Raw genomic sequence first — 10,779 nt, forward strand, 5'->3', positions numbered from 1 at the left:
CTTGTGGTGATATTTCAAAAATATTGTGATATGTTGCCGATATTATTGGCTTACCTAAAAAATACCTATAATATTCTGATATTTCCAAAATATCAATGATATGGGGACTATGCTAACATGTGACAATCAAAATGTATTAGCTGTATCTGATAAGCTCATATTTTGAGCTCAGAATGATACTGAAAATACAGGGAACTATGCAAAAGAACATGATCAAATGATTCTAATAATAAAGATGAGAGGTATGGAAAATTACTCATTATCTAACAATGGAACACCATTTGAACTTATTTATGTCGTTTAATTTTGAAATATACCAAATTCAAGTAAAACTATCTGTGCATTCAGCAGTCATGTATATGCATGCCTAACAAACAATCTGAGATACTGGATATGTTTGAAATGCAAATCCTAAATAATGTCTTTAAGAATTTCAAAGTTCATTATCTTAACTCTTGATATTTACAACAGCTAACACTTGTAAAAGAACATCCAGATTAAAAAAGTAACTTCAAGAAGATTAGCAAATTTCAGCATAAATTAATGTTCATAAATCATAACCATACCAAAACGTCTCCAGCATCATAACAAAGATTAGGAAACCAAATTAAATAGTGAGAGACTTTTACCTGCTTCTCTTCCATCATTCTAATCCGCTGGTCTTGCTCCAGTACCTTTCGACTTAACTGCAAATATTAAAGCAAGAACATGTAATGCATCAAATCAAATCCAAAAACAGAAAGCCTACAAGCATTTGAAGGAACTAGAATATACAAAAGCATTGGAAATGCCTAGTTCACATTCCGATTCACATATTTCCAGTTAACATATTTTAGTGACCCTATATATATATATATATATATATATATATATATCAACATGTAAACTAGGCAATAGATAATGGAAAAAAAATCCAGTAGGTACAATTAATTAGACAATAAAGAAAGAAAGCTACAATATAATCACAACAAGATTGATATAACATGCAGTAGGCTTGACCACAGAGCACCTGTTGAATGTCAAAGTTAAGTACTGGCGGATGATTCTCCATTGAAACTAAAGGCCCATCGGGAACTTGATTATGTTGTAGAGCTTTGATCTTCTCATAAACAGAGTCAGTACCATCCAAGCCATCATCACATGAATCGACTGTTTCTGCAAAGTCTTTCACCAATTTGTGCTCGTAACTTGATTTTTCTTGCAAAGGACAAGTAAAAGCTGGTGCTTGGTCATGTTCCTCTGTATACATTTTAAAAGTTACAGAGCTACCCTCTGAAATGATTCCCTCAGCAAGATTTTTCCACCAACTCATATCACCACCTTCGTAAGTATCAGAGGGTTTACTTGAGCAGCACCCTTCATCATCCCTCCATTCATTAAGATCTAACATTCCCTTACCTTCCATCTCAACCAATGGTGGTTCCAATATCTCCTTTAAGCCTTCAGGACGATCATCAAGTATTATATCATTCGGCTTACTATTCAATTGAGATTTGTTCGTACCAATAACTTTAGGAAGATTAATTCTGTACTCATATGCTTTAAACAATTGAATTAGGCCCTCAACCTGGGCATGGTCCAATTCAAACCAAAAATGAGAGGAAGAATAGTAATTTCCATTGATAATAGGCTTGAACTCCTTCTCAGAAATGGCATGGCACTCAAGCTCCACAATCACTCGAACCTTAACAATGACAAACACAAAAGGAACTGAATATTCAAAAAAATCATCAAAAAAGAGGGTAAACCACAAAGACATGGATTTTTCATGATTCTCATGATGGCATATGATTCATGATCCTTGTGATGGCATATCAAATGTACCTGAGCTGGGAATTTGGTTCCTTGTGAAGAGTTTGTTGTCCAGCCATGAGGATCAATATTCATCTTCCCACAACTTGCAGCTCTAAATATCCCATGCAAAGTTCTATAGCTATAGTTGAACAAGAACAAAGGCATCCCGATTGTAACCATCTTTACATATGAAATGTGACCTGCAGGTAATCCTGTAAAAAAAGCCAATTGTTACATCCTATTTAAAATGTGCAGGTAATATTGTAAAAGATCCCAATGTTACATCCTATTTAAATGTTTAGTGCAAATTGAAATGAAAGTTGAAAACTTGAAAAAAATAACCAAGATTGGAATTAGTTCAGATCTTTAAACTTCATACTTTTCCATTCACAATTACTAATTCACATAGCAACTGCACGTAACAAAATTCCCAAGCGCTAGTGTAAGATATAATCTTACAACTATGAAGAAGAGGAATAAAGGAAGACTGAATAGATCAAAATACAACCACAAACAGCCTACAAATGGAGAATAGAGGAATACTACTAAGCACATAAAGAAGAGATAAGCTGGGCAAGAATAAAAATCAATTCAACATTGTCATATGCTATGGCATGTGCAGACCCAATTTCTTATCCCATTTTCATTTAACATGATCATATTTTTAAGAAACTCATTATTAAAGGAGATGTCATCTGTTTACATTCTTCTTTCAAATTTCATTATTTTTCTAATTCTTTAAAAGCTGAAAATGATTCACTTTTTCTAATTCATCCTAAGAAAACCCCATCCCAATATCATCACTGTACAAATTTTGTTCACATATACATATGTTTTAAGGTAATAAAAACTTTTACATGTAACCCTTGATTCAGATATTCTAACAAAAGCAACCAAGTCAAAAAACAGAAAGTACTGCTATTAAATTAAAGAATTCTTTGCTTGAGAGTTAATACAAAAACATGACATGATTTAAAAATTATATAATAAAATTTCTTGTGGACATCGACAAAGTTAACAACACACAAAAATGTATGCTTTAAATCCCGTGCAAGCAACAATTAATAAATACATACATACATATATATATATACACACTATATGCTATCTATCTGATGGGCCCAGTAAACCGAAGTCATTGTTTAATAGTTCGCTTCAATTTCCCGTTTACAAAATCGAAGATCTAGTTATGATTAGAATTACTCTTATATCTTCATCCATGGATCTTTTACTAATGAAATTAACAAAATCAAAAGATGGCTAGTACAGGTATAGTAGCTAGTTCTAGTTTTGTGCAATTGTTTCTCAGCCACTCTCTTGCTCTATTCATACTTATTCACTATTATTCCTATATAATTCCAATTAATGACAACAAATTAGAAAGAAGTTTGTTGTCTTCTTATATGAGGGAGAAAAAACTTTATATGTAATAACTGAAATCCATGAAATTATGGGATTATTAGGTGGTTTTCCTAGGGACTCCCCGAAGAAGCAAGAGGTAAATAATATATATATATATATATAGAGAGAGAGAGAGAGAGTAGGGTGTAACGTCAAACTCACAACGAGTACATTGTTACATCGGACGTGTGCACGTCACTGACTCACTGATCGCGTGCACGATCAGCGGTGTGCGTGTTTATAAAAAAATAAGACCTTTAGCAGTGGTCACGACCTTCGCTAAATGTCTTTTTTCCACCCAGGCATTTAGAGGCGATCAGAAACCGCCACTAAATGCTGTTATCCACCAGATGAATGCACAGCACACATTCGATGGTTTGTTCGACGGAAGGGAGTTTGATGTTACCCCCTTCTGTATATATATATATATATATATATATATATATATATATATATATATATATATATATATATATATATATAATCATCAAAAGATGGATAGCATATTTCTCAAATATACAATTCCTTAGAATTCTTTAAAATGTTATCTCAACAAAAGACTCCAATGTGAATGGCTTTTGCCAAGCACCTCATGCAATTACTTGGCCTACATGCAAATTGAATGTATAAAGATGCACAATGTGTTTCTATTGTGACTTGTAAGATAACAAGCCATAAATAATTCTCTTATGCATGCTTCTGTCCATTTACACCATGGACTTCCATCCATTTAGGCCATGGACATGAAGCTAAACCTAGACTTAACAATCCTGTCAACAATTTGGGTCACAGATCTGTCAGCAAGATTACAAGGAAACAAAATTATCAATAGGGAAAGCAAAGTGCAGGGACAATCATGGATAGTGATCAGGAAAAAAACATAACAAAATGAGGCATGATTTTAAGGAGAGATAAAGTCAGTTGCAGAGAAGGGCATAATGCACAAAAGAAATGTATAACCCACCAAAAAGCTTCTTCTCCAGACATTGATTCATTGTTTCTTGTGTGCACCCAAAAATAACACCTCCAAGACCCTTCTTTGGAAGACCTCTTGAAGGTATCATAGAAAACTTGTTTGATGAGTAGGAAGTCGCATCATCTGTACCATGAAATGTCTGTGTTTTTCTTCCAGCACCCATTCTTTCAGCAAAGAGAAGAAATATCAACAAGGATATCTTTTCATGATCAAAAGAAAAGAGTGGCGAAAAAAACTTGATATTCAATACCAATTTGTTACAAAATATAGTATCAGACAGAATAAAGAAAATTAGCAGATTACTTTAGTTTCTAGTATCCTTTTCTAACACCAATACCACGGTTACCATGGAGGAATTTCATCAATACAAATAAAAAATAAGAATGAAAAAGAATCAAGTAGTTAAATTTCTTTTCCTGGTTATCAGAGAATAAATTGATGTCCCATTCAAAGAGAATGAAACAAAGATTTATTTCCAAAGCTATGTAATGGTTTAATGCCGCTACCCCACTCTCAGTCTCACCCTTGGCTGCTACATGTCCTCAGAATTTGGTGGCTTACATAGCAGTTCACTTTATTTTTCTTGGGAAGCAATCAAAGTGATTTATTATTAAAAGGTCAGAGTCATAGTTCATAATGAGTGGTCAGGGATAAGAATATGAGAGAACAATTAGAAGGGATCCAAACACCAATTCTAGTTGAAACAATCCATGGAAGGTCACAATTGAGCCATTTTGTTGCAACCCAAGCTAGAATATCCCTCTGAACCACGTGATGAGGGGCTGCATGATGTGAAGATTTTTCCTTGAAGGTTCTGTTTTTCCTTTCCAACCACATAACTGACCAAGATCATAGCAGCCACCATTTCCCAATCAATCTCCATTTCTTGTTTTTGGACAATTTTGGGAGTTGTTACCAGATGCTATGGTTCATATCAGACGAGGCCATGCCAAGTTGAGCTTTTGAAGAATGATCTCGCTTAGCTTCAACAAACGCAGTCTGATAGGATTAAGAAGTATCTAAGAATATAACGATATAACTTCAGAGGAAACTGAAATAAATCACCCCGAGAATGAACTACTTTTTAATGAACCAAGAACATACTTCTACAAACTTGTTATTGCATAGAAGCACTCAAGAATGAGTTGGGAATACAAGGCCACAAGAGGCCAATATATAATACAATGGAGCCAATAGGGTGCAGCTCCATATGGCTGTTGGGGCAGCACCCAACGGTCATAAATATAGCTGTTGGGGCAGCTCCAACAGCTATATGGAGTTGTCCCATCAAATCTGAAAAAGACAAAAGGTGAAAAAGGAAAAAGACAAAAAATAAATACATGAAATAAAATACAGAAATGTCAGCCCCTAATAGGCTGACGCCTGTTACAGAGAAAATACCGAAATACCCATTAGGGGTATTTCGGTTAACAATAAACACATATACATATATGTATACGTATACGTATACATATACGTATACGTATATGTATATGTATATGTATATGTATATGTATGTGTATGTGTATGTGTATATGTATATGTATATGTATATGTATATGTATATGTATATGTATATGTATATGTATATGTATATGTATATGTATATGTATATGTATATGTACATGTATGTATATCTTAACAAGAGAGTGTAGTGCGGATGAAGGAGATGAGAGGGAGATAATATGCGTAAATGGGGAAAATATGGGGGAAATAGGTTTAAACAAAGCCCCCTTAAATCTCATGATTACATGAGATTAAGCAATCCCAAATCAATCGGTGGGGGCTGAGTTATTAGATTTAATGATAGCTTCCCCTGCCAAAATACCCCTTGTAGCTGGTTTAATTTCCCAACTTAACCTTCCTATACCAAAACTGTCCTTATTTATAAACCTATTTACCAAGCTTCCATTCCCAATAAAACCAAGAACTTTTAGGTAAATCCTTAACATGTCCCTTGACAAAATAGTCCTTCACCTTTTCTAAAAATTTTGGTCATGTCCCTTGCTCAAAAATTACAGTTTTTTCCTTGTATCAAATCGGATCCGATCCAAACCCATATTCGAATGTTTTAGGATCCAATTTCAACGAGGAACCCTTATTCATCAATATAAAATATAAATTCCAATGCAAAGGCTAACAATTATTAAATAAATCCCCTTTATAAAGGGTCAAAAAATCCGGGGCGTTACAAGCTTGGAGTTTAAAAGTGTACAACATAACTTTTGGCTATCCATAATCTTTCACAATTACAGTCTTGATCTCCACTAATAGAAAGGGCAGAAAATAAGATATGCTTTGCATGTGAGTGGGATTTGTAATTTTTTAAGAGATTTTATACCTAGAATCTTGGAAAGGAATGAAGACTTAAGAAGCCTAATCGTTCATCATTAGCGAGGGAACTTTTGATGAACATTTCAAGGAGGAAACATGAAAAGTTCATGTCTTGGTCATAGAAATAAGTCTTCCAAATGGAACCATGGATTACAGAAAGCTTTCCATGGCCTTGGGAGTATATTCATACAGATATGGACTGAGTTCATGACATGATTTGACATGTCTGGTGCAGAAATATATTCAATCAAATTGTGGAAGTTAAGAACCACAAGATTGTGGCCATTGATGAACAAGCAAGGTAGCTTCCTGAATTGCACTTCACTCCTTTTTTCTTACAATTCCCAAATAATTCAAGTCCAATAGGGACATTGAATTGAAGTTGGGAAATAGTTGTTTAACATGATATTGAACTTTCTGAAGATAGACACCCATTGTCGAGTTAGAACTCACAAGTCACATTGATCAAGAAGAAAGCAGATGCTGATTACCAATTTAGAGGAGAAAAAAGCTGATCAAATTTACCTTCTCAAATGAGATAATGCTTCTTCGTAGCCAGCCAGTAGTCCAAAGGAAACCAGAATCTTGACAATCCTAGTATCCTACTAATATGCAAATTAATTGAATGTGAAGAGAAGCACCACACGTGAATATTTATGGAGATAGTGATAAGGATGACATGACCTCTCATGGGAGGATTGCTGCTTAAAAAGATAAAGATGGCAGCTTAACTATGGAGGACAAGATCTTGATTTTGAACTACAATTACAAGTTGAGTGCAAAATAAATGAAACATATTGTGTGTGTGTGGGTGGGTGGGTGGGCCATGGAATGGGGTCCGCCATATGAACAACCATGTAATTGGTTTTTATCTACAAGCACATAGATCAGTAGATGGACAGTCTATCACACACGAAATTTTTATCTCCAGCAATCTTATAGTATCTTCCAGTCTCTCACACACGAAATTTCCTCCTCCTTTCTTACCAAGAAAGTATTGAATAATCCCCTTGTGAGATCATCTACATTTTGACCAAAACTAGTAATATAAATAAACAAAAAACCTATTTCCACAAATGGTTTAGGAGTTAGGACCAATATTTGCATTTTCTTGCTGATATTTCAAACCTCATGCTCCTTATCTCAATTTAGTTTAATAAACTACGGACATCAAACTAACTGATCATTTAAAGAAATCCCTCCATTTACAGGTGGAAATTAAAATCATACTATCATCGTTTCCTCATTCCTGCCATCAAGTTCCAGGGATATTACACATCAAGAATCCATAACAAGATAGCTAAAACTTGTTCAATTTAATCCTGTGGCACCACCACCATCAACAGGTATTGGGTAGTCCAGTAGCCCCAATAAAATCCCATACGTGAGTTGATTTCTTGAAATTCCTAAGGCGTTGTTCGTCAGTTCTAGGGTATAAACCTTCAGTAACAGCTACCACACAGAAACAAGAATGAAAAGCAAGCATTCTATATTTGTAAACGAAAAGAAAGTGAAGAAGAAGAATAAAGCAACTAAACAATCATTTAAAAGAAATAAATCCAATCGTTTGCAACAGGTTGAAAATAAAACCATACCATCAATCATTTAAAAGAAAGTGAACTAACCGAACAGGGCATGTTCGAGCTCGGCTAGTTTACCAATGGATTGAGCTCGTGTCGTGTAAAAACATTTCATGTTATTTATACATGGAATATATATTTTATATATCACACTTAAAATATATAATTTTATATATTACACTTAATAGTTTATATATATATATATATATATATATATATATACGAGCTCTCCCGAGCTGTTGGGCTCGACTTGTTTAAGTTAAACGAGCTACTAGTTTCTTGAATCGCCAGCTATACGAACCGATCATGAACGAGTTCGAGCCGAACCTAGTCACTGAGCTGCTCGGTTCGTTTAGCATCCCTAGACGCTACACATAAAAAATAAGAACACATAACAAGAAATCCGAAAGCAATTCAATTCTGTCTCACCATCTATCTTCATCAACAAATTATTTGGCAATCCAAGAAAAAAGAAAACCCCAATAAAATCCCATCCGTGAGTCAATTTCTTGAAAATCCAATAAAATCCCATCCGTGTGTCAATTTGTTTAAAACCCAATAAAATCCCATCCGTGCGTCAATTTTTTTTAAAACCCAATAAAATCCCATCCTTGCGTCAATTTTTTTAAATGTCTCAGTCGTTCTTCCCCGTTTCTTGGGACACCAAATGTTCGATATACGGTACCCACCTTCAAATGACCGAGCCAAATGGAAACAAAAGACAAAAAAAAAACCCGAACAGAAAAGAGAGAGAGAGAGAGAGCAAACAAACATTCCGAATTAAAAAAAGAACCAACCAGGCATTTGTTTATAAACAAGAAGAGGAAGAAGAAAGAGAAAACGCAACGAAGGACAAAGATCATAATGCAGAAACAAAACGAAAGCCACCCACGCCCTGCTAGCCTCCACAAGCAACAAACATGAACTACCCAACAGAGGGACTCACAGACACGTATATACACATGTACGTTCAAGATGACTCCATGACGTGAATCAAAAGAAGCAAGCAAACAGAGGGCACCCACCTGCCGCGCGTCGAAAGACGGAGAGGAGAAGCGAGTGAACGAGCGAGAGAGAGAATTGTCGCGTTGTGCGTAGACGAGCAGGGAGAGCGCAACAACACACACCAAACTCACGTTCAAGACAACGACGACTTCAGGTCGTGCGCCAAAAATTGCAAACGAAGCCAAATATAGAACACCCACCTCCACCAGGCGATCATGAAACCAAAAGAGAGAGAGAGAGAGAGAGAGAGAGCAGTAAACGCCTTTGCCTGTTTAAGTAGGCGTTGCAATGCAATGCCTATTGACAGAAGAGCCGCGAGTCGTCTCGGGGTTTGGTTTCCTGCTTTTTTGGATGATTCAAAAAGACTCGAGACTGCGTTTGTGTGTCACAGAAAGTGAGTTGTTTTTCGCGGGCGTGCGTTTTCGCAGGACCTACAGTGACACTGGAAACGTGAGTTTTCACGAAAAAAACCTTGACGAGCGTGCCATTTTACACGCAGGAGAGGTAGGTTTTTCGTGAAAACGGTTCTCGGGGGAAAGGGTTTGATTCTATTTTCGGGGCAGTGGAATCTACGGAAGGGGTTTTGGCGTAGCGAGTTTGGTCAAGGCCGTCAATTCGATGGCTGAGGTTCGAATCTTACAGGCGTCATATCTTCTCCTTAACCCGAACCCCAGCGTAGGGCTTCGGAGCAAAGGTCCTAACTTTCAAGTTTTATTCTGCCGAAACGGTAATTTTATTTTCGGTCTCAAACGCGGTTTTTTTTCAAGTAAAAAAAAAAATAGATACCGCGCTGTTTGGTTAGTCCTAATTATCCAAATAAATGGGATACTAGAAAAAAATCAGATATATTTTTTATAATGTTTAGATGGCAAAATAACATATTAAAAAATCAGATTATTTTAAAAAAACCTAAAATTTGTTAATCCCATGGTTATCCAGATTAATGAAAACATGAAAAACAAATTTCTTAAAACAGGGGCCTACCCCTTAAACCTTTCCTAATGGTAACACTCATGGTTCATTTTGTTATTCCAATCTTGTGAAAAACGGATTTCAGAAAAGAGATTTCAAACCTAGAGGCACGTTCTTAAGATCGCTATCTTTAAAACTTCAATCGCCCCACTCCGGGAATTCCGAAGATGCGAAAAAGGGTTTTATTACGACTGAGTTCCCAGGATACAACTAGGCTTGAACCTCAAGAGAGTCACTGCTTCGCAAGGACAGATGATCTCTACTACACTTTTACTCAGCAAGCCAAATCAAGAAGAAAGAAGAAGAAGATTGGAGAGTCAGAAAATTCTTGTGTTTTTAAAAGATGAAAATAGAAAATATTTATAGACTTTTAGAGAGGCCAAAACGTTTTGCGATAAATGAGATTAATGGTCATAAATTTGACGGTTTGAAAATAGGACAAAAAGGTACCTGAACGGTCACCCACCTTTGACTGTCAATCAAAGGCCTTCAAAACCGTCCAACAGTCACAAAGCGCCATAAACTCAATATAAATGCTATTAAAACCTTTCAACCGACAAAATTTCTCAAAACCGAAAATCCAAAACGGACATTTGCGCCTCATAAGCACCTCGCACCGCTGCGAGCGTGCGAAGTGCAAAGTGCGCCATCAAAATGCCACATTGCGCCTTAAGCGCCCTTGCGCACACACGCGCGCGTGCGTGCGCGCGAACGGCG

The 10,779-nt window shown here is 36.0% G+C and overlaps 1 protein-coding gene across 1 annotated transcript in view; it reads right to left on the minus strand.

The window, feature by feature from the left end:
* LOC149846352 (uncharacterized) overlaps positions 1-9,318 on the minus strand; it is a 68,351-nt gene extending 59,033 nt beyond the window's left edge. Inside the window, exons 1-5 of the mRNA XM_089996315.1 lie at positions 9,111-9,318; positions 4,160-4,335; positions 1,825-2,006; positions 1,010-1,684; positions 630-686 (exon numbers count right to left, since the gene is read on the minus strand). Of these exons, the coding sequence (XP_089852441.1) occupies positions 630-686; positions 1,010-1,684; positions 1,825-2,006; positions 4,160-4,334 (1,089 nt within the window). The 5' untranslated portion in view covers position 4,335; positions 9,111-9,318. The remainder of the gene's footprint in view (positions 1-629; positions 687-1,009; positions 1,685-1,824; positions 2,007-4,159; positions 4,336-9,110) is intronic.
* Between the last annotated feature and the right edge of the window lie 1,461 nt (positions 9,319-10,779).

The sequence above is a fragment of the Nuphar pumila genome, chromosome 2, assembly GCF_984573655.1.
Source record: "Nuphar pumila chromosome 2, dmNupPumi1.hap1.1, whole genome shotgun sequence".
NCBI classification, from domain to species: Eukaryota; Viridiplantae; Streptophyta; class Magnoliopsida; order Nymphaeales; family Nymphaeaceae; genus Nuphar; species Nuphar pumila.